Genomic DNA, 23,679 nt, shown 5'->3' with positions numbered 1-23,679 from the left:
GATGTGTCACGTTAATTGAACATCGTCGCTGGGTTGTGATTCCGGAGCTGCAGGTAATGCAACAGTGACCAAAAACTAGACAAAATTGCCGACTGCTTGGTGAAGATGACAGTTGCTTCACCTGTTGTCGAAGGCAAGTTACTTGCGTTTATGTGAGTCCTGCAGAGATGGTACGACGTCGCCGTTTCCTTAGCTAAGGATTAGTTTAACGCAAGGTTGTCTTTCAACTGAAATTACAAATTCAGTTCACATTTAAGTGAAAATTTGAACGAAAGTATACGTGCAGAAAATTCTTTTCATTTGTAGACTCGAATTCATTTCTGATTGAAGCGGAAATTTTAACGAGCAGGATCATGTGGAAACGTTACTTGACGTCGCCTGTACTAGGAAGGAAGTTATTTGTCCTTCATTGTCCTCGTTTTTTTTTTTTGAAAGAATAATCGCTCAACATGGCGGAAAGCTAGGGTTAGTGCACCTTTCCTGCTCCGTCAAGCGTGAAGACACACCTACCTTTCCATTTTGTTTATGGAAGCGGCCGCCGGGTATCACGACGAGTAGGGTTCGAGGCTATTTTAGACGCGCTCCCGTGTTCACATTTCATGACAGCACGGCTGCAATGCGGTGCCAGGAACCATTCCTCTTTTGGCGCACAGTACATTACGCTTTGAGCGGTTATTCTTTCAAAAAAAAAAAAAAATCGCTGTGGCTTAGCTTGGTTAAGCCCGGTAAATGCGAAAGCAATATCCGTACCTACGCCATGGTACAGCTGGTAGTGTAGCTGGTGGTGGTGCTTGTGGTTAGACTTGTGGTGATGCATCGGTTATATAACCCAATCCAAACCAATCCCATCTTATCTAATCCATTCCAATCCAATCCACTCCTATCTAATCCAATGTAATCTAATCTAAACTAATACAATCCAGTCCAATCCAATCTAATATAATCCAATCAAATCCAATCAAGGTCAATGGTGGTCACCGCCGCGACATGATGGTGGTCACCGCCGCGGCACGGCAAAGGCGTGAAAGTGCAAGTAGTATTGCTTTCGCAAATGAAGGTCAATGGCGGTCACCGCCGCGGCACGGCAAAGGCGTGAAAGTGCAAGTAGTATTGCTTTCGCAAATGAAGGTCAATGGTGGTCACCGCCGCGGCACGGCAAAGGCGTGAAAGTGCAAGTAGTATTGCTTTCGCAATAAAAAAAAACAACGAAGGCAACGAAGAATGAATGACTTCCTTCCGAGTACAGGTGACATCAAGCAACATTTTCCACACGCTTCCGCTCGTTAAAATTTCGTGACGGCACACTCGCTGCCTCTGTCATGGCTTCCATAAGCCGCACAATGCGGGTTTGGAATTTGGCTTCAGAACAGTGTCCACGCGCACGAAAACCTCGAAGAAGGGGGGGGGGGGGGGTCGCTAACTTAAGTAGGTCGCGTATTTCAGGAAGGGATTAATCACAGGGATACTACCGCCACACAGATACAGATCAGCAGATTGCGAACTGTGTTCAGGGAACGCTGTATACGGTTTGCATCGGTCGCAAAATGCCACATGGCTGAGTCACCTGTGTCCTTCGGACTTGTCCAGGCGGGATTGCCGACGTGTTATTTACTGATGATGCACCCTGCAGACCACCTGCTCCCTGAGGCTGGAACCGGCGGGCTCTGGGAGCCATGGCCCTGCCTTGGAATCGAGAGGTAGGCGGTTTCATGCTGGGCTTGGCCATAAGCCTTACGGTCTTTTCAGAAAAACTTTACCTTCCGATAGGGGTGGACAGTGTCCGGGCGATATCTGCCAGAGAGATCTTTGTCGACACCTGTATGACTCAGGCTACAGGCACGTTTCATGCTAAATGAAAAATATATATATATATTTAAAAGGAACGAAAAAAAAAGAGCGATAGAGGACATGTTCGGTCTTATTAGAAAGTTTTAGCTGAGCGTTTTTACGCCACTGCGCATGCGCACGTCGCTGGGCCGGCCAGCGTTTTTACGGAGCGAAGCTTACGCCCGCTGAGAAGCCCTCTCCAGCGGAGCGATAGGCAGCGCGCGAGCGTGCGTAAGAGCGCGCCGGCGTGTATGGGTATTCAAGATGGCAGCCTCTTTTGTGCATCTAAAACGCAACATTTACCCAATAAATAACTAAAAACACAGAATCTACCTTTACTAAATAGTTTCAGCGCATTATTAGCTGGCTTAATTGATATTCTTTTCACTTATAGGTGGAGCAGCAGAGCAATTCGACTCTAGTCCGCTCGAGAAGACGGGCGGTCCGCCCGGCTAGAACTCTTTTCTCGCGCACGTCTCCGCTGGTGTATCCTCTCGCCCGCTCCGCCCCGCTGGCCGTAAAAACGCTCAGCTAAAACTGCCTATTAAATGTTCTAGCTACACACAGTAGGGCGGCGAATTTTACGAATGATTTTATATTTTACAAATTCCATGACAAGAAAAAAAGCTATATCAGAATGCTAGCTGTCCCGTGCGGGTGCTCCCTCCTTACTCGGGGAGAAAGATGGATAAGACAAAGGTAAAAGATGCCTTATCATGCAGCCGAGTGGTAAGTCAACCACTGTCAGGACATGACATGGCTACGGCTGCCATTTGGTTGAGATAAATTATTAGAGCGCAGCTCTTTGGCGTCCGTTCCTGGGTTTCGCGTCGGCGTCGGCCTCGTAACCAGCTCCGCCCCCTTTTCATCCCCCCAGCGCTAGCAGCGACCGACTGATACCGCTGGATGCCGCTGACGCCGCTAGAGAGTCAAGATAACGTGACTGCATAGAACACCGTCGCCGCCATGCAGAAAGAGGAGGAAAGGGTCTCCCCCCCCCCCCCCCCCCCCTGTTCTTGTGTGGCGGATAGGGTGCTCTTCAGTTGCCGACGCGCCGGTTATTTCACGTAGGCCCCGGCACGTCGACGAATACGTGACCACCTTCCCACGGCTAGACCTGGTTCTTAGCGCTGCGGAAGCGAGGGTATCATACACTCTAAGAAAAAAAGGTGTGATCTTAGTCTTTTTGGGGGGTAAAACACTTGTCGCTGAGCTGACACCTTTTTGGGGGTAAGGTTACGCTGTTTCTTGGAGACTAAGTATTTATGCTCTCGCACATAGAGTAATGTTACGCTCTAATAGCCTAAACTTGCACTGACATAAGAAGAGTAACTTTAAACCAGTTAGGTATAACATTACGCCTTTCTAAAAGGGGTAAATGTTAGCCTGAGGAAAGCATAAACATATCCTAGCATGCAAGGTGCAAGTTTGCACCTTTAGCAGGTAAATTTATGCTATGTATAGAAGTGCAAAGTTACTTTGTCAAAGACTAAACTTATACTGTCATAAACAGAGCAAAGTTTGCACCCCTGTGGTGCAAGCTTATACCCTTACATGATGGATAAAGTTACCCTTCTAGTGGTACAAAGTAATGCCCTACTGCAAGGGGTATCTATGCACTATTCGGTGGTGTATTTATACTGTCCACACGAGAGCATTATTACCCTTCTGTAGCGTACACCTGCCCACTGAATGCAGAACTAAAGTTGACCCATATGGTAGAAGCCCGAGTCTTTCTGGAAGTGCAGGCAGTGTCAAAATGTTGCGACGAATCTTTCATGTGAGATGGTCTGTGTCATTGTGTGTTCAGGTGCAGGTACTACTGCGAATGTACACAAAGAATTCATAAACGAATCGGAGAAAGAAACATACCGTCATATTTATTTTGTCACATGCTACACCATATTACAGAAATGACCCTGGCAGTCTTCTTCATACAGGTGGAGGCAGTATGTACCATGTATTTGACCTGCACAGAGAAGAAAACATATAATGAATTTTGCAACCACAAAGCTCAGACGACGTGACCATGGGCTTAGTTAATTCAGGTCTAAAAGTGTAAACCACACAAAAGGCAGGGATAAATGGAAATGCATGAAAACAATGCCACAAGTGCAGGCTTCTGTTTATTATTGAGAACCAAAATCAGAAAAGATATGCAGGAAAAACAAAACATGTCCTAAATGGCAGCTACTTAATCACTCACATATGCTTACATTATCACAAGCACACTGGCTTCTCAGGAAAAATTCAGAATATTGTGCCCAGCTGCACGGTCAGGCTGTAGGCATCCCAGATGCCAGACTAAGAAGAGGGTCATATCAAGAAACAGAAAAACATGTGCATGAAATGGAAGCTACTAAAAGGTGATAAAATGAAATGCCGTTTAACAAACCCTTCCCTCCATTCTCGTGTTTTTATTTCTCCGTATCTAGAGTGGTTAAGGTTTCATGCAGCCCTTGCTAACAATATGTCTCTGGTCTCTGATGCCATTATATGTTTTGTTGCCCATACAGTGAATTTTCTTCCTAAAAGGGAAGTGTAGGTGATTATCTGAGCATCAATGAGTGATACTTCCAACTGTAATTTTCCCTGCATATATTACCTGTGAATTCATTTCCAATTAGCAAACAGCAGGAAGCTTGTCCCTGTGATGGCATTTCTGGGTGCATTCCATTGTCACAGCATTTTGATACAGTTTAAATACCTGGTGAAAGGCCTATGCACAAAGGCTATGCACTATAAATCTTAGTGTACCACTCCTGGAAAACAAAGAAAAGCTTTCGGCTAAATGTGAAATATAAGCAAGGGTAACTTACACATCTAAAGAATTGTCTCCATGCATGAGGTAACGTCATACCCAAAAAATTATTTGGAACACATTATAATATACAGATACTTTTTATTCACGTTCATAACCTGTTTCATACTACGCCTCTACATTATGCCTGTGCAAAAAGCTTTGGTTATAGACTGGCCTTCACTGACAGACTACATTAACTACACAAGCAGCATAGAACAGTCTCCTTCTAAAGCACTAGTTTTGCTTGAGGAAATTACAAATCTCGTCTTTTTATTTAGACAGTGCTGCTTCATCCAATGCTTGCAGCATATGCAGCAGCAGTAATTCTCATGAATTACATTTTGCTGGCACAATAGAATGTTACCTTTACACATCTTTTCAGATGCTTAGCATAATTAAATTGTAAACACTGACTGACAGCATTCAAGAATGGCTATTAAAACAGTTGCCTTCCATATCTGCTGTCACATGCAGGGCACGTGAGCTTAATTAAATTTTAAGTTCACTCCGATGTGAAATAAAACTAATATGGATTCATGTGAGTTGTTGGAAATTATTCACATCAGTGAACAGCACCTTCCTACTCAAAAAGAAAGTGTGAACAGTGCAAAGAAGATTAACAGCCTCATGTAGCTGCATATCACATTAAGCTTCACATGCATAAACGGTGCTAGTCATATTAGCTTGGTAGCATGCCACCCTGCCAAGCATTACCATAACTGTGTCATTTTTTTCTGACGTCAGCAACATGGATTGTAGGCAGCGCCTCTCAAACTAATTCAATATGAAATCTTTGCTGAAGTCCAGCCTACTTTTGCAGAAAAAAAACTGCACTTATACTTCATGCCATAAAAAGTGGTCACAAACCATTATTCAGAAATTCTTTCAGAACTAAGTTCTTGAAAACACTGAAAAGCTCTAAAATCTCTGTAATAGAATGGCTGTAGCTGTGCAACATAGAACACTATGTTCACGGATGGACATCAAGTGATGATGAACTTGCAACAATGTCCCAATTACATAAAAACATACATACCACACACATCTAGTCCCGGCCACTTGTACGGTTTTGAAGAATCCAGGCTGAACTTCGGTGCTAGGAGTGACAATGGTTGTGCACCTTTGCATCCCTCCTTCTCCCAGGTGCACTGCAATAGAGGCGTCATTTATAGTATTAGTGTAATGGTTAGTGATAACTTATATGTTCATTAAACCACGTAATGGCAGCACACATGCTCAAAAAACTACAGGAATATTTTGAAAATAAGAAACAACTTTTTATTCCAAATTTTATCCATTACAGCACTTGCCACATATCTATAAGAGGCATAATTGACGCAATGCACTGGCACAGTAAGCCTACACAAACTTCCACAGCACAATGGCCTATTACCAGTGAATTGCCACTAAGTGCCTAACATAATTAACATATTTTCTAACAGCCACTGCAGAAAAAACTGTTACTATACTGTTACTGCTTACGAGATTGACAGTATTCATTACAGAATTTTTTTTTCGTTGACAGATTACCGCAGTGCAACCAAAATCCTTATTGTTCTAAACAGAAAAGCTTAGATACTAGCGTATTCTTCTATTCAACCTCTTAGAGCGACATCAAACCTAAAGTCTCGCTCTTTCACAAGAGAATACAAGAGCACAAAAAGAGGTGACAAAAAGACAAAAAGAGACTGTACGCTTTTGTGAGCTAATGTTTGGCCACCAACTAGCCCCGACCTTTTCACTAGTAAAAAGAACTAAACAAGTTCACTTTTCTCTATTAGTTCTCAGCCTGAGTGAAGAGCCAGTTACATATCAACTTAACACCATTAGCAAGCGCATCTTGCCATTCGAATACAGTAAAACTGCTGGCATGATAAGTCACATTCTGGGTTAGCAAAAATATTGCAAGGTGTAAGCGAAAACGGCCGCATGCCAGGAAGCGCAGAGCACAAATGAGCTGCTAATTTCGTGCCTATGAATAAATAAATTTCACGTTTACTGTTTTATCGTTTGCTTGCTACTCCGTGGTAAAGAAAAAAATTGACGCCGTCCATTCGCAAAAAAAAAAAAAGCGGCCTGGCAGAAGGAGTTGCCTTGCAGCGCTAAAATTATAAAGGGATTATGGTCCAATAAGAATCACATACAGTGCTGCAGTAGATGTAAGCACTGCGCGCAGTACGTGCCACAGAAGCGCGCACACTAATTTACTCGCCCCTTTCTGAACGGAGACTGCGGTTTGGACTTACCTTACTGAATGGTCGTGAGCAGGGACAAATACTTGGCGTTGAAGAGACGACCGGCAATGTTCTTTCGCACGGCAGACGAAGGATCAGAGCCTGCAGTGAAAGAAAGTATGAGAAAGACGCCGGCAGATTGCGCCGCTGCGATCGTGTGTTGTACACGATAGGCTCCCTCCGGCCGCACACGACCGGCTCAAAACAAGAAATAGCAACAAGCAGCGGCTCGCGCACACAATCCATGATAAAAAATCTGTACTGAACACACCATAATTTGATGGCAGGAAACAACCCGTATGACCAAACGAAAATGTCACTTACTTGTACGGTTGAAATTGGGCGCAAAGAATCCGTACGATGAGGGCGCCGCGACGATCTGGCGAGCGCTGTTTCTTTCAGACGGTGACTCTTTCGCGAAGATGTCGCCCACTGCAGCGTCACACATCGATGAAACTTGCACGATGGAGTAATCGCTGAACAGAACCTAAACGCACACAGGCCCGTACTACAAGATGAAAAGAGGAATGCGCGTCGCGACTTGCACGACGGCACCCAGGCGCGGTAAACAGCGGCTTCGTCTTCGACTCTACGCGAGCGGCCAATCCAAATAGACAGGCACGTGACCTGAAGAGAGAGAAGGGAAAAACCAGGAGCAACTACAACCCATCGCCAGCCATCGCTTCCAAAGCTTGCTTCGCGCCATAGAGGAATTACAGAGGAGGTTTTCCTTCCTCCATGCTTCGTGCCTTTCTTTCGTTCCGCCGGACCCCGCGCTTCCCCTCTTTTCCTTTTCTCCGCTGACTGAAAGAACGTCTGCGTTCCTAGTAGTGTCCCAAGGTCAAGCCGCCCGCGTGCGGGGCAACAACCTTTGGTCCTTGCAATGTGCTGGTAGCTTATTATTTTTGCATGCGCCTCTCTGCCCTTGTGGCACGTATTTTTCCGCGCTTTCGGCGTGCGCACAACTCTTCCGTTATCGGAGACAACGAGCGCGGCGAGACTCGCCTTGTCAGTCCTTGCAGTATCCCTTTGAAGCTTTTAATGCAGCCAGCTATTACGCAGTATGAATTACGCAGATGCTGCCGTAAATGTGTGGCGTATGCAACAGAATAGTTTTCAGAGCAGCTGCAGCCTAAAGTTACGAGCATCATTCGGAAGTTCTCGTCAGCTCTCATTTACTACCGCGTACAGAAGGCACTGCGAAATATATATCAATAAACTGCCCTTCCTGTACTTCTAAATAAGTCATAGAACCGGCTAAAAAAGCGGTGTAAATGCTGCAGCATTATTGATTCAATATCAGGCACAGTAACAGTTTTAAATACTGATATTGCTGCATGATATTGCTGCGAGAAATTTCACCTTTTTTTTGTGCTTATGGGGCCGCACGTGTGAGGAGAATCCGGAGAAAGAAAAACCGCTCTGTTCAAAAATAGTTTAACTCAATCGAAATAGATACAGCTGTAGAAATATTGATTTAATAAAGCCGCATCGAGTGATCAGAAGCGTCAGGCAAACAAAGGGGATTCACAACATTTGAACATTTGAGGAAGATGGCGCAAAAGAGGGCTTCAAACGACAGTCGACAACTGCTGATGCAGCAGTTCTCACCTCTCATCGTTCCAGTGTTCGCGAAGTTCTCAAAATATTTTCAAAATGGGTCAACAGAGCAGAAATGGAGCACTGCCAGCGCTATGCCAGCAAGCATCCGTTAAGACGCTTCAACCGACTGGTTATTCGGGCGATTCCGTCTATTATACGCGCTGTCATTTTATTCAATATAGGCAGTTGCCACCGCTGAATTTATGCTTTTGTTAAAGATTGGTTCGTCAGTGCGATACAATGTGTCCTTTAGCTCAGTTTTATTTGTGCATACAAGACAAAAGTCTCAGTCATCCGAAGCAACTTACGATGATGAAGGAAAACCTGCCGGTTTATACGCCGTAGTTTCATTTATTTTCGAGCTTGGGTCTTCGGGCTGCGTCTGTCTAGTGCAATGTACTGTTTAGTGCTTATCATTAGCCTCTAAAAGAAAGAGTTATTTCCTGACGCATGAACCATTCCATAAGAATTCACAATGCACTGCCGCAATATAAGCGCCTTGATTACTGTTTCCTCTGGCACCCGGTTTGTTGCGGAATTCGATGCTTCCATAGCGCCACAGTTCGAAAAAAAAAATTAGAGGCAGTCAACTTCATTTCTGAATATCAGTACTATACTTGACTGCATTAAAGCTGCGCGGAACAACCTAAAAGCTAAAAGTTACGTACACGTACACTGAGTTTAAGCTAATTGCTGCTCTTGTAGGCGTGCAGCACAATTTCATACGCAAGAGAAGTTCGAATAGACTTAAATCGCGTTGGTCACCTCGCTCCCTGAATTCTTCTATGTGAAACACTTGTACGCGCCAAAACATGATCAGGAAATGCAGCTATCTCGAAAACTGATTACTATGGGCTTCGCTATCTTGTGCCGAGAGAAAGGATCTGTACACTTGTTGGAAAGGAAACGTAGAAGTGTCTTTTACGCTGCGTTGAGGAGTTTCCGAGCAGATGTACAAATGCTGGTGATCTCATAGTAGACCAGCAAAAGTGCGACTCTGAGGCCTGGCTCGTGTCTTGGTAAAAGTGCTCTAAACAAAATGTACCTATATATATGGAATGGTCAGGCCACGTTCACAACTCAGTTCAGATGCAGAATTATTCCTTCCCTAGTTTCTTGCATTTTTGTTTTTCAGCGTTGTCAGTATTAGTGGTGAAGATCACGCGTTTATCAGCGAGTAGGGCTCTTTTTTGTTGTTGAAATGGAGCAGAAATATGAGAGTGCAATTTATTCGGGATTTGCGTTACATTGCATCTTCAGCTAACATAAAATTACAGCGTCAACAATCTCGCTCGTTCGTCTGATTTTGATTTATTAACTTGTATGCATGTTAACCTGAACCCTTTCTGTTTTCGTCTGTTATTTGCTCAGGAACATGTGCCACAACGAGGGGTTATTCGAAAAGCAGTGCACGTTATTCGAAATTGTACGGAGGGAATTAACCGCCCTGGTACTTATCGTACGCTATTAGAAAATGAAGAACAGCGCTGACTAATAGAGCTTACGCTGGCTGTGAAGCAAAACTGTTCCTTTTAAAGCTTTTATTACCTCTTTAATAAAAGCTTAACCACAAGCCGAAACTATAAGCGCAATAATTTTCATGCCTCTGGTGTGTTGAAGCGCTAAACTGTTGATTTCGTTCAGAGCTGCGATTGGTCAGAGGAGTAACACAGCACCGATCATGCCGTCTGTCTTTGCTGACTTACTTCTTTTTTAAAATGATATCCAATCATGAGTATGAAAGCACATGCACCGAATATTAGTGATTATTTTGGTCGTTAGCAACCAAGAGCATGTTTGCATGCGTGATGGTTGTCGTGGCCGATCGCGGCCACTGCACCTTTTTTCAGTAACGTTCTGTGCATCCGCCAAGCCGCTTCGTCCGCCATTATTGCCGACCATGTCAGGCGGAGATGGGCAGAAGATCGTTGTACGTGTTCTTCGAAGAAATAGCTTCTGGTCCCTTGAAGAAGCGAGGAGGCGCGGTCAGTGTCGCCAGCGCGGGTGAAAGGATCAATGCAGTGGGGGAGCGTGAGCCAGCGTAGCTTTTAACTATAGTCCTCAAAATAACCCCGCCACCCCGCTTTCGGGAGAGGGCCATCTTCGAGAGGGAGGGGAGGCGGTGAGGGCTGCATACTTTGCTGTACAGCGTCTTCGCGCAGAGGGAACACAGCTGGTTTGAAGAGTAAAAAAGGGGGTAAGTTTTCTGAAAGAGACTAACGGCCTCCACCACCTCCACACGGGTGTAACGATGCACTCTGCAAAGTGCATCGTTAGTCCATGCGCCTTCAGATAGCATAAGTCCTGAAGATGCACCCTTCTTACACCCTTTTTTCTTAGAGTGTATTGTTTGTGTCGGCATCGGCGGCGTTGTCCCTGAAACCAACTCCGCAGCTGGGGTTGACTCACTATCGAAAAGGTGAAACAGCTTATTTGCTGCGCTCAAATTTCGCATTAGGAAGTAACGTAATCGTCGGTAATTTTTTTTTCACCGTGCAGCTTTAATCCCGTGGATTCGCCAGGGGTACGTTATTAGAGGAAAAAAAACAACCAAGAAATAGGCAAACGGCCTTCCAAATTTCCGCCTTTTCTCGGGGCGAAGTGATACTTGTATCAGCTTGTCGCCGATATCGGCTTCGAGTACAGAAGGGTGCAGAAAAGAAAAAAAAAAAGGCTAACTTAGCTTGGCGCGTTCTTTGGTTTCAGTGCTTCTTTTCTTGTTTTCTTGAAGCCACTTGTGCGGGTAGGGGCGTCAGCAAATACGGGCAACTTTGATACGAAGGTTTTCTAATGCGTCCTTGCTAAGGTTCTGTGAGTCACGCGTTTAGCTGAGCAAGCAAGACCTTTCAGGCGTGTAAGCAAAGAAAAAAGAGGCTTAATAAAAACACAAAGCGGCTGGCACCCATCTTAGGCTTAATTCCTGCAAATCGTAGCGCTTCCTATTCGCCTACGGGTGGGGGGAGAGGGGGGGAGGGGAGGGGGCAGCAATTGCTGATGTGCATACCTTTGCTTTCTCCCCTTCTCTCTTTCTTTGCTTGCTTATCTGATCACGAGACTGCTGACTGAAAGACGTCGCGTTCGGTCAAGGCAGTTCACAGCTGCTCGTTCGTTTACAGAAGATCCAAAAGTCCCTGGGGCTTCCTCGAGATTAACGCCTTTGTGAAATGTCCTCCTCCCATAGCCCCCTTTCCCTTCGCTTAGTGCTTGGCGTCGTGGCGGAGATACGCTTGGTCAGGGCGGCCACCCGTCAGCGAAAACCGAAAGTGGGCGGACCCTGTCAGCTGGTGACGCACCCCCTTTCTTCGACCGGCAGCCGATAGCGAAAGACGCGAGGTCTAGCGCGGTGTAGCAGGATTTGCTGCCCTTCGTGAAGTCTTTCACAGGCCTAACGTACAACGTGCAAGACGGCTCGCTGAACAGGTGTGAACCGGCGGATATCTGGGTACGTAAGTACGGTTTTGTCTAATCGGAGTGTTGCATTTTCATGGCTTCATTTTAGGGTTAAACGTTGGGCATCTGAACAGAAATTTTTTTGGATGTGTTGCCAATGCTTGGTTCAAGCCCAACGTGTTCGAAACGGGTGCACTTTTTTTTTATATATAAATTTAACCTAAGGTTTTCGCATCCCGAATGTATGATCTGGGGAGTGGGTAGGGGCGGCATAATATAAGTGATATATATTCAAGCTCGACTTCTTTCCTTTGTGATTTTTGTACACTGCATTCCCTACCGCTTCCGCTTAGCAGTTTGCTGCCTTCGTCGGCCATTAAGGATAAAGGATGAAATGAATAGAGCAGGACGACACGACAGGAATTTTGCGGACGCTTGATATGAACCGCGTTTGATATGCAGCACATCAAGGCCGCAGAGGCCTTCGAAATTCATCACGAAGCAACGTCTAAATATGGTCACTAACAATGCCGTTAACAGCCGAAATGGATGTTGCTTTTCGTCGCATTGTGTTGACTGCTCGCGTCGCCCCACTGAAAGCGTGCTCGACGTAGCGTGGTTGGGAACGCGCTAACCTGTCGGCTCGTTTTTCTCTCGACACGGTTGGCATGCCCGAACGCTCCGCTTCGCATGACGCGACATTCAGTGGATCGCGCTTCCTGCGCTCAAACAGTGCTTCTCTCTCGGCTAAGCCGAAACATACACGCATGCACGTCTTGTCTCCGACACAGGCCCGCGTGCGGAGAAAGAAACCAGTGCCATGGGCGGCCTCATCGTGGATTCGATCCTGACGCCATTCAGCTGGTACAGCTTGCTGCCCATCGTCGGCTTCTCGCTTTTCCTGTTCCTGGTGGTCGCGTACCAGAGGACCGAGTTCTACTGGATCACCGACAAGGCGGAGGACGTGTGCCGCTCGCTCATCGCCCGCTTCCGCAAGAAGCCCCGGCGTGGCCCGGAGTCTCACGTGCCCTGGTTCATCGCCGGCACCTCCTCCCCCGCCCACGGCATCGCCATGACCACGTTCCAGACGCATCATCCCATGAACTACCCCGAGGAACTCGGAGGCGCACCCAGTGCAGCCGTCCTGTTGAACAGTGCCACCGCACAGATGAACACTGCGCACCAGGCAATGCCGCTCCACGCACATGGTGTTGGTGGTGTCGGCGGCGGCAACGTGCATACCGTGTCGGCGGTGCCTGTGCTGATCAAGGTCAATGACCTGAGCGAGTGGAACAGCACCATATGAGCCGTGCGCTCTCCGCTGTGTTTGGGCTGGTGCGGTGTTCGCGCTTAGAATGCCTTCGCCACCCGCCCAAACCGTGCCGTGGGCAGCATCTGTTGCGTCCAGTCCTGTACGGGTTGAGCTGGAATGGCGGGCCCATTGTGGGACGTTGCTGGCCAAAGGAGTGCCATTTGACCCGAAAATGCATCATGCTTTGTGTAGGTTCTGTGGTCACGTTAACGGTAGTTTACTGCGGCTGCATCAGACGCTTCTGACAAAGCGCTGTGCTGAGTCAGTGCGCCTTTCAACACGCGCGAACGCACTGCGTCATGCTCTTATGTATTCTTCTTTACCACCGACTTTGTTCTTATGTGCACATTTGTATCTTTCACAACATTGCCGAAACAAGCGGTGCTTTATATTCTCAGTAAAAGATATCCTTTGTAATCATTGAGGTTTCTTGCATGCCAGCCGACTTCTCTCGGTAGATCTTGCTCAAGATGGTCCGGAATCTTCTACCTAGAAGGAAACGAAGATCAGCTCAGATAGTGGCTGGGGAAGCCTGTTGGCTTAGCGTGTTTTCAAGACTGGTACCTAACGAAAGCATTCCTTACCGCCCGCCGATCTTTAAGAAGCTCCTCATTGGCTCGGATATCCCCGTTTACAGCGGTATTGTCGACGCCTCCTGTAAGCAACCAAGATAAACTATTAGCAAGCGTCCAAACTTCGTCTTTGATTACAAGATGCGAGCGCTTTACCTGTGTTACAACCCTTTTCGACCCAAGAAATATCTCAGCCTTTGTCTTTATTCATCTTGTAGCTTTGTGCGCTTAATCACGTTTTATTTTTCAGACACGTCATTGAAACTCTATTGCGCTCTCTGAAGCCCCCTTCATGTGTTCCATGATGCGCAATGTAAGTTTGTTAAATAAACGTCTGCTGCGCTTAATACTTGTCTACCTTATGTGCATTGTCTATTTCGATAAACTCCAGACCACCGCCTGTATTGGGCAGTCGCTCTGCCAACTAAGCTGAGGAAGGAGCGATTGACCACAACAGGCGGTGGTACCGGGTTGGATCCCCATAGCTTTGCAATTTTTGTGGCCGTACGGCTGCGCTAAGGTGCAGTTGAGTAATTACTTCCCAACTGAAATCGATTCCACCTGGTTTTACCAAAATAAATTACCCTAATACCTGTGACGACGTGCATCGCAGCGCTTACAGAAATAACGATTGTCTGTATAAGTATATATTCTAGTAACATTTGTTGGGTAACCTAAGCAATTTGTTAACAGGTGCCGCGTTGAAAAAAGAATGCAGGGAGCTGATAGGCGCTGGCTTAAAAACGCAGCAAAAGCTGAGAAAATTTATCACAGCGTGTACAATTAATGCAAATGTGCCAGTTTAATTTTTGAGAAGTTCGGGGCTAAGCATTCATATTGCGTGCCTGATTCTAATGCACACATTACCTCCAATCTATGGTCATTTATACCTGCTGTATTAAGAAATGAACAGCCAGTGGACATCAGCGCGTAATCTTCAGGGGTCAGTGTGTTGCTGTAAAATGAGAGCCGGTAAGTGGTAGTAGCGCTACGTGTAGTCCAAGCCCTATACAGTTACTGTCAAAAGCGCATGTGCGGATGCCTCCTTGGGGTCAAGTGCTGCCGCACCTGATCCCTCGGTCATTTGCGCAAGCGCTGTTGGAGGCTGGCGGACGATATACACTCTTTGCTAATACTCTGTACTGTTGTAAAGCGGGTATAAGCGATAACTGGTACTATCGCGCTCCATATGACTTGCAACCTCAAGCAGCGTGGCGGGAGCGCTCCCCGGAAGCACGGTGGAGCCGACAACCGACGCGCTTGAAAACGAAAGGAAAATAATCTTGCTGTACCACCACTCAGTCTTCTCCCTTGTGGTCTTGGCAGTACCGTGGAGTTATCGCATCGCCGGCACTTGCGTGACGAATGCGAGGCGCGTGTCACAGTTGATTTTGTTTCATTCCTTTTGCTTGCACCTGTCATGCCCGATAGAACCGTCACGCCCAAATCGCTCTTCAATCACAGTATGACTGGAGCGGTTTTGACGATTTGAAATCACGCCTGTGCAGGGCTAGATGCGCCGATACCTGTGAGAATTAACGAGCTCAGATTTCGTTGAGCAGACGACGCGGGGGATGCGCCTGGCTGCCGGAACAGCAGAATCCTTTCCACGTAGCTTTCAGGCGCTCGGATTGTCGGCCCCACTATGCTTCCGAAAACGCTGCGGCCGCACGCTCGCGGGTTGCAAGTCGTATTGAGCGCGATAGCATATATTCATGCTCCACCGCAGCGGTGGCCAAGGGGTTTGAGCATCCGCCTCGCATGCAGGAGGCGCTGGGTTCGATCCCCAGAGCTGCCGGGTACCCAACGGTGATACGGTGGGCACAAGCTTTCCCCTGGCCTGGCGCCTGACTTCTCTGGGGTGAAACGGTTTGAAAATGTGTGCCCCCACGGTACGTAGAAAAACGCCTTGTGCCACGACGCTATTTGGCCGAAGCTGCCCTTGCACCATAAGAATGCACCATCATCGTCACATATTCACGGTTAAGATGCTCGGAAACAACAAGGAAGAACACGGAACCGAGACTGCACAAGCGCTACGCCATTTCAGTCCTGCTTGGCCGTGCGCCTACCGTTCGCGAATGGTTCGAGTTGATAGCGCTTGATGTAGTTGGCCGCGAATTGGTCGGCGCGGACGATGATGAAGCGTCTGCCGACGGCCTCGAGCACGTTGCCCACGCGGAAGTCTGGCAGCGTGTAGTAGCTCGGCTCTGTCCCAGGCGCCGTGGAAGAAAGAGGCTTGCGCAGACGCATGCGCCGCAGGAACTTCCCGCTGGGCACGCCCGAGTTCGGCAGCGGCCTCTCCAGGATGGAGACCGTCTCGTCCGACGGATAGAAGCACACCACGAAGCTGCGCTCCCTGTCCAGGGGAAGCGTGCTGTCCTGGGAACAACAAGCACGAGAGGGTAAGTAATATAGGTCTGTCCCGAAAGCGCTCCGCGAGTGTAGCCATATTTCTCGGTGGACTGTTGCGCGCACCTCATCGACGTTAAATTGTAGGGACATGTCTATGCTAGTGCTATGATTACTTTGCTTAATCAGTACCAGCTGCGCACTACACAGTACTGCCAACTGAAAATGCGTACTTTTATCTCAGGAATAAAAACCACATGATGGTTACGAGTGTGCAAGGCGAATGTTTGGGCGTTAGCTGTGATGTGAGAAAGACAGAATCCGAACGCCAGGGCGGGGGACGCATGTACCTACAGTCTATGCCAAAAGTAACCGGGCACACGTGGTTTGTTTCTTAGCCACGTAGCGAAGCACTTACGGCAGCCCTTAAGCTATAAATTTCCGTAAAGTAATGTGAGCCGTTGTCCTCACGTTTTGACACCTTTTGGCCTTTAGGAGTGCCGTAACAGCTCCTTTGCACGGTTGAGAAGCAAAAACCTGTTGCTCGGTTACTTTTGGCAAACGAGGTACATATCCATTCTTGTCCGGTGGTGGGCTTCGAACCAATCGCCTCACGCAGCTTAGGCGGACGCCCAGGCCACCAGGTTATCCATCCCCTCCCACCCTCTTCTCTCTTTCCCTAGAAAGGGAAATCTGGAGAGGGATTTTCCTTCCTCACTTTGCCATCTGCCAAACCAAGCAGATGGGGCTGCCGATGACGAAGCGAAACTGAGGAACGAGCTAATAATAGCTAACTCTCTAAAACGAAAAACAATCGGCTGACAAGACAGGCTGTGTAAATATATAACGTCGTGTCATTTGTAGCGAAACGGGAGCCACCCGTGAAGTTCGGAATGAGAGGTCCGAGGCCGCACTCACGAGCGCCGCCTGGAATCGCAGCACGATGCCTTCTTTCTCCAGGACCTGGCGGCTGTCCCTCCTCGCCCTCCGCGGGGTTATCCTCAGCACCGACTGCAGGGTGTCCTCGGGGGAGCCGAAGCCGTTGTGCGGAGGAACGGGCTGCATGTGTGGGGAAGAATGTCGCCACCGTGAAGTCTGGCTGCCCCAGCTCAGGTGCTTCCAGCAGCGATAGCAGATGTCGGGGCAAGCAAAAATCTTTTCCTTCAATTTATTACGTGTTTATTAAAAACCACTTACTTCTGGCAGGCTTCAGGTATGCGGACCCAGCAGCAAAGCTAATCGGCCCAATAATGGAAATATATTGGCAGTGGCCGGTGCTTCAAAGGACCGAAGTGAAACCATCAATTTCCAATATTCGACCAATTACGTGTGCCGCTTGTTCATTGTTTCATCTAAAAGTAACCATGTTTTTAGACTGGCTGTTGGAAGTCCCTTGAAGTGGTTCACAGTATTTTTTCTCTCTGCAGCGTTAACTAATTGCTCCAATCGGCTTACTTTTGAACTTTGGTTTAAGAACAAGACGTTTATGGTAGCGTTGTGCAGCACAGTGTTCTGATTACCTTGTGTGAACCAGCCAGCAGGAGTGTTTGCAACAAGATATGATTTATGTCGCTCTTTTTACCGGCTTTGAAAGAAAGCCTAACAAATACAAAAACTAAAACTTCGTAGCGTCCAGTTACAGCGCTTAGAGACACGTTGTTTAAGAGCTGCATCCTTTTTTCTGAAAATCGCTGTGTCCGACGGGTATCGAGAAGTTTTTAGTGAACTGGCGTTCAGTCAGGGATGTCTTGTGACAGCCAAGACGACGCGAATTAAGACAGTAAGTTAGTTATACAGAAGGCAAAACGCTTGTCTAGAACACGTTCTGGGCGTGTTTCGGGTTGAACACGCGATATCTAGCGGTAACATTTGGTTAAAAAGGTCTGGATGCAAGCATGTGCAGTTAAACTCAGGATTTCATCGTCGTTGTTCGCCTTCCTGATCGCAGCAGCTTTGGGAGCTGGGGAACACAGTTCGGTCGTTCTAGACATGCGTTTTGCCTTCTGTACCATTTTACTCCATGCCCAAAAAGATGCATGTAACAACAACATTATGAAAGTTTAGCTGCACCTATCATTAGAACCCAAGTTTTCTCTGCAATGGATGATTACAATGCTCATGTGAAATTAAATTTTCTTTGTTGACGTTGGTTTAGCGCGTATATCAGCAAAATTTCTGCGGGTGTTTCCTCAGCTTAGTCAAGAAAAAACGCGAAATTAATCGCAGCCAGGTTGTGAGATTCTTATGGAGCAGATAAATCTATGCGTGAAAGTTTAACATGTCGTCCGATGTTTGCCATGTGACAAGAAAGCTGCTTCATACCTGCTGGACTCTCTCCTCTTCCTTGACGTCGACGTCTATGACGTCGAAGTGGTCCACCCCGAACTGTTCACGGTAGAAGTTCTTAGTGAAATCGTCGCAGTCGTATATGAGGAAGCTTCGTCCGTATATGTTCAGTCGCCGCCCCGGCTGCAAATCCTCTGGACCGATGAATTCCTCTCCTTCGCCGTCCGTTTCGTACTTGTGGAATAAGCCTGGTGGCGGCGTGAAGGCGAAACAGAGTTCATGTTCACCTGGTTGAGATTTTTACTATCGCGGCGCAAATCATTTGTCGGGTACGTAAACTGTAACCTTTCAAGCGCCAGATACTCGGACTCAGTAAAGCCTTCATGTCTTTCGTAATATATAGAACGGAGAGCTTTAGCTTTACTAAGACGTACTCGTGTAGACGCATGCCTCATCACCGATTCCTTGCTACACACACGCAGTGACAGTTGAGTACCCAGGCATAAATTTTCGTGAGTATGTATGCACTAAGCTAAAGCTCTCCATTATTTTATAAGAGGACTTCGGCCAGAGCAGAGGCACGACGATAGTGAGGAAAGTCAGAAACTAATACAATCTTTGTTACTTTGTTTTGTGTATGAGGTCGCTTCTGTATAGGCTGTTTGACAGAACCGGATACACTACAAACCAAAGCAAACGAAGAGTAGACTGACTACCGTATTTACCTCACCTTGACTCGAGCGTGAATTGATCGAGCTTGATGTCGGTCACTTAAATTCAGAATGACTACAAAACTTCAAAACGATATTTTGAGTGTAGTTGGGCCCATAGTTTCAAGAGCAGATGAGATTGGAGTATGTCAAGCTTTTTGGCCTATTTCCGACAGCCGGCATTTGTACTTTAGTTGAAAATCATTATAAACATTTTGTCGTATCCGGGTGAATATTTAAGTTTTCTGTGCTATCCGGTGAAGTCACAACTGAAAATTAAATTTGTCTAATACTCGGTACTTGCATTGTTACACTCGTGTCCTATCCATTCTTTGAAAATCCGCATTGAAATGTCATCAAAACAACAGAGCTAGAGCACCTGAATCTGATCAAAGCAAACAACATCATAACATCGCCGCCACTAATTATACCGATATCAAGCGACCAGCACCCTGTGTGTCACAACTGAGTACAATGTGGAGTGTTAATCCCTGGGAAAAAGAAATGCAACAAAGTTTGAGCACGTATGCATATCTTTCTCCAAGTGTGTCTGCTGTGCTGAATAATTAATTTCCGTGTGGTCATTCACACCGGCGCATTGTAGTTGCGCAAACTTAGATAGCTCTAGGAGCTATCAGAGCTTCCATGAAGTGGCCCTTCAGTGCACTTCCGCAGCAACCAACTCATGCATCATTTCTGCGCTTATCGTTATCGACATTATTGCAGGAAGTGGTGAAAAACACGACCGACGCATAATATATGTTCATGTTCTCTTTGCAATATGTGCGTGGACTAGAACTTCAAGAAAGGTGTCTATTCTGCACACATTTCTCTACTTAACGTGCTGATAAAAAAAGTTAACACAGTGGATTCGCTCAAAAGAACGCATAGCAGGAACTTGAGCTGTCGACCATACACCGGCACGCACCTCTGCTCTCCTGCACCTTGGGAATCCTCTGACGGCCCAACAGAATGGGTGCCAGCTCCCGTTGTTCCAGAGGCCGATGCATCTCTTTGAGGTCCAGCGTGTCGTCCACCAGGAAATACTGCGTGGTTAAGGAGCACAGAAGGAAGGACACGTAATAATTCAAGAGCTATTGAGAAAAGCGGCTACATATTTAAATGCGGCGAGAAACAATGCTCACGTAACCGCTGTTTGTGATTAAGCGTGTGAATATTATACAATGCACAACTGCTTAATGCTAACACTTGAATTCTTACTTGAGTTCAATATTCATTAGAGTGCGCCGCAGCAGTTATGGCTCACTCGCGCAAAAACATTGCTGAAGTCTACATTTCTTTTACCTGGATGCCAGCAACGTGTTCACTTTGACAGGGAGAGAGCTAACGTCTCCAACTGAACACTAAATCTGGCGTTATCGGCTAAGTATTGCTTCATTGCTATCGAACGTCGGTTGCGTTCCTGGACGTGTTGTTCGCATCTGAATAGTCACGCACTAACCAAAGCGTGTATAGTGGCGCTGAGTACGAACTACAATTCTACTGCACCGACATTACTGCAGCTTGCGTTTTGTAACAATGTTACGTAGCGATGACGACGTCACAAACTGCAGGAAACGTGCAAAGAACCATGTCTCTTACTTTCGTAGTCTCTTACTTTCGTAGCTGATTATATATGAACCAACGAAAAAGGTTCAATTAAAATGAGGACAACGCAGCGAGCCATGGAAAGGAAAATAATAGGTGTAACGTTACGAGAAGCAAGAATGTAGAGTGGGTCAGAAAACAGACGAGAGTTGTTAATGACATCCTAGCCGAAATCAGGAAAAAAAAATTGGCAGGACATGTAATGTGAAGGCAGTATAACCGATGGTCGTTGAGGATACCGGACTGGATTTCAAGAGAAGGGAAGCGTAGCAGGGGGAGGCAGAAATTTACCTGGCGGGTGAGATTAGCAAGTTTGAGGGGATAAGGTGGTCTCAGCTGGCACAGGAGCGAGTTAATTGGAGAGATGTGGGAGAGACCTTGTACCTGCAGTAGGCGTATAATGGCTGATGATGATGATGATGATGATTACATTATATGACTGCACTGCAGGCTGTGCACTTCGTGGTAGACTAGCACTTTCACAAGAAGGTGAACGTATGTCTCAAGTAATTTTCTTCGTTGCTTGATGCACAGCGCAGTTACTATATCGAGTATTGCAGTAGAGGAACTGTAATGTGTATATATACCTGCAGCACGAGCTTCTTTCGGCGCCTGGGGTCCACGCCTGCGCCGTCCTCCACGCAGAAGAAGCGCAGCACGTGTCGGTCGTATCGCAGGAAGCGCCACAGCTTGTCCCGCTGGCTCTTGGTGGTGTGCAGTTTGCGCTGGTGTTGCGACAGGCTCCGCCGTGCGGCCGTGTACGGGTCCTCGGGAAGGAGCTCCGGGGCGCGCACCGACACGCCGTGGCCCCTGAGAAAGTCCTGCGATAGGCACGCACCTGTGAGCACGGAGTTGCTGCATACTATCTGATCAATGATTTTGGTGCCTTACTCCGCTATGAATGCTTCTTTGCAGTGTCAAACGAATAAACAAAGTAAACTATTCCGTAGCTTGAGGAAGAGCTAATCATGGAGTGGTTAAGACTTCGTGCAAAGCCACTTACTCTGACTCACTCACGATAGCCACTGTGTATCATTGCCGTCATCGTTACCAACCCCCTGCACACATTCAAAATTTTACAGTGACATTCACCACTGATTAGGGCGTCCAGGTACACTGAAAAGTGCACGTTAAAGAACCCGAGGTGGCCGAAATTTCCGAAGCCCTTCACTACGGCGTCCCTCATAGCCTGAGTCGCTTCGGAACGTTAAACCCCAATAAACCAATAAACCAAACCGAAAAGTACATTACTGTTACGTGACGTAATTGGCGATGCGTGTCAGCTGCTCCTTAAAAGTCGGCCGGACGAATGATGGCTCAAAATGAAAGTCACGGGATCAGTAATTAAAACGCACACAGTGACCGGATGAACTGTGCGCAGTAAGCGTTATTCGATACCAACACGGAAAGACGCAGACCCGTGTATTGCTTTGAAAATTGCCTGAATAGGCAGCTCTCAGGCCAATTCTCAGGCACTGCAAACTGCAATCGACATTTCATATTTGTCTTCCTTATGGTCAGTGGCGCCCGTAGTTGGGCGAAGTGTTTTGCGGAAAAACCAACTTAACAATTCGTTAAGCCATCATTTCGAACGGCGGTTCATGATTATTTCTGCCCTGATGACCGGTGACGAATCATGATGGGGCGATAATACGCGAATATAGCTCGATTTTGAACCGTTTCTCGCAGGTCAAAATCTTTCTTTTGTCTTTGTACATCATCACGTTAAGAGTGTCCATGCATGTTGGCAGTACCTCCTAGGTAGGCAACTTATTTATAACGACGTTCGCAGAACTGCACAAGCAGGGATATTCTTAAACCAACCTCAGGCATTTTAATTACTTACAGAATTCCCAGGACAGACACGCCGACAGAGAACGGCTGACCTTCAGGCGCATGCGCGCAAGTGGCTCACCCTGGTGAACTTGTCGCAGTTGACGATCCTGTAGGTGACGCCGTAGAGCGAGATGGCGACGCCCACGTTCAGGTCGCTCCAGTGGAAGCAGCGGCCGTCCGACTTGCGAATCCGGTGCCTCCGCAACACGCAGCCCTGCACGAAGAACGGCTCAGGCAGGAACGCAACGAGTGAAAAACGTCACGCGACTGCTCTCGGCCGCATCACCAGCGGAACGCAGCATTAAATGGCGTTGGTAGTTTGGTTTGGTTTATTGGGGTTTAACGTCCCGAAGCGACTCAGGCTTTGAGGGACGCCGTTGTGGAGGGCTCCGGAGATTTCGACCACCTCGGGTTCTTTAACGTGCACTGACATCGCACAGTACACGGGCCTCTAGAATTTCTCCTCCATCGAAATTCAGCCGCCGTGGGCGGGATCGAATCCGCGTCTTTCGGGCCAGCAGCCGAGCGCCGTAACACCTGAGCCACAGCGGCGGGGAAAAGGCGTTGGTGGTTCACTAACGCGATAGCGCTAAGGAGCTCGCGTCGAAAAAATCCGGTGTCGGCGCTGTTGACCATGAGCGAAAATCCACAAAAAAATTAAAGAAACAACCTAGGATGCAGGTGAGCCAGCCAGGTAATGTGGCCAATTGTGGCGTCATCACAACCTGCCCACCGGATTGTGAGAGCACTGACCACCGTGGCAGGCATAGAGTTTCTTACTATTACCTAGAGGGAAAGCTGGCGGCGCTGCACTTCAGCCACCATGGACGCCCAAAGCATCATGGGGCGGTGAGCTACTTGTTGCGAGACAGTCGTAGTTTATCGGGAACACGGAGTGGCACTACTGAGATGTTTCATTCCGAAAACGCTGTTCGTGTGTGCGCAGACGACTTTCGCGCGAACGCAGTGTGCAAAAACCATAGTAGTAAAAACGCATAGACACACAACGCCAATGAAAGGTTTCACTTTTCCGAAATGCCATTAAAAAACCTCTTATAATATTTAAGCAACAACATCTTTTTTGAAAACATATCTACTTTTAAAAATGTGCCTGTTAATTACGAAATATTAGCTTTTATAGTGTTCA

At 47.1% G+C, this 23,679-nt stretch overlaps 2 protein-coding genes and 1 long non-coding RNA gene across 9 annotated transcripts in view; 1 reads left to right on the top strand and 2 right to left on the bottom strand.

Moving 5' to 3' along the window:
• The window catches only part of LOC149358506 (uncharacterized), a 31,561-nt gene extending 17,474 nt beyond the window's left edge, over positions 1–14,087 (top strand). The window contains exons 3-5 of one of the 5 annotated variants that reach the window (XM_089570590.1): positions 1,631–1,697; positions 11,648–11,912; positions 12,648–14,087. In XM_089570590.1, coding sequence (XP_089426716.1) covers positions 12,677–13,162 — 486 coding nt within the window. In that variant the 5' untranslated portion in view covers positions 1,631–1,697; positions 11,648–11,912; positions 12,648–12,676 and the 3' untranslated portion in view covers positions 13,163–14,087. Of the gene's footprint in view, positions 1–1,630; positions 1,698–11,444; positions 11,913–12,647 lie in introns of those variants that run through there. The other 4 variants (XM_089570589.1, XM_089570591.1, XM_089570592.1 and 1 more) reach the window with 4 other exon arrangements.
• LOC149358507 (uncharacterized) lies at positions 3,682–7,510 on the bottom strand. 2 transcript variants are annotated; one of them, XR_016288690.1, is made up of 4 exons: positions 7,189–7,510; positions 6,877–6,966; positions 5,667–5,778; positions 3,682–3,796 (listed from the first exon to the last, which is right to left on the bottom strand). It is a non-coding gene; the product is annotated as an uncharacterized LOC149358507 (long non-coding RNA). The 2 variants fall into 2 exon arrangements; XR_016288691.1 differs by having other exon boundaries at positions 3,682–5,778.
• Positions 13,369–23,679, bottom strand: part of LOC149358505 (EF-hand domain-containing protein 1-like) — a 32,343-nt gene continuing 22,032 nt past the window's right edge. The window contains exons 4-11 of one of the 2 annotated variants that reach the window (XM_089570585.1): positions 22,612–22,746; positions 21,284–21,517; positions 20,017–20,134; positions 18,415–18,626; positions 17,011–17,151; positions 15,813–16,122; positions 13,753–13,823; positions 13,369–13,657 (exon numbers count right to left, since the gene is read on the bottom strand). In XM_089570585.1, the coding sequence (XP_089426711.1) occupies positions 13,634–13,657; positions 13,753–13,823; positions 15,813–16,122; positions 17,011–17,151; positions 18,415–18,626; positions 20,017–20,134; positions 21,284–21,517; positions 22,612–22,746 (1,245 nt within the window). In that variant the 3' untranslated portion in view covers positions 13,369–13,633. Of the gene's footprint in view, positions 13,824–15,812; positions 16,123–17,010; positions 17,152–18,414; positions 18,627–20,016; positions 20,135–21,283; positions 21,518–22,611; positions 22,747–23,679 lie in introns of both variants that reach the window. The other variant, XM_089570584.1, reaches the window with a different exon arrangement.

Source organism: Amblyomma mixtum, chromosome 2, assembly GCF_055824585.1.
Source record: "Amblyomma mixtum isolate Tamu chromosome 2, ASM5582458v1, whole genome shotgun sequence".
In the NCBI taxonomy this organism is placed as follows: domain Eukaryota; kingdom Metazoa; phylum Arthropoda; class Arachnida; order Ixodida; family Ixodidae; genus Amblyomma; species Amblyomma mixtum.
The sequence above is the reverse complement of the archived record's forward strand: the minus strand, read 5'-3'. Positions and strand labels throughout refer to the sequence as shown.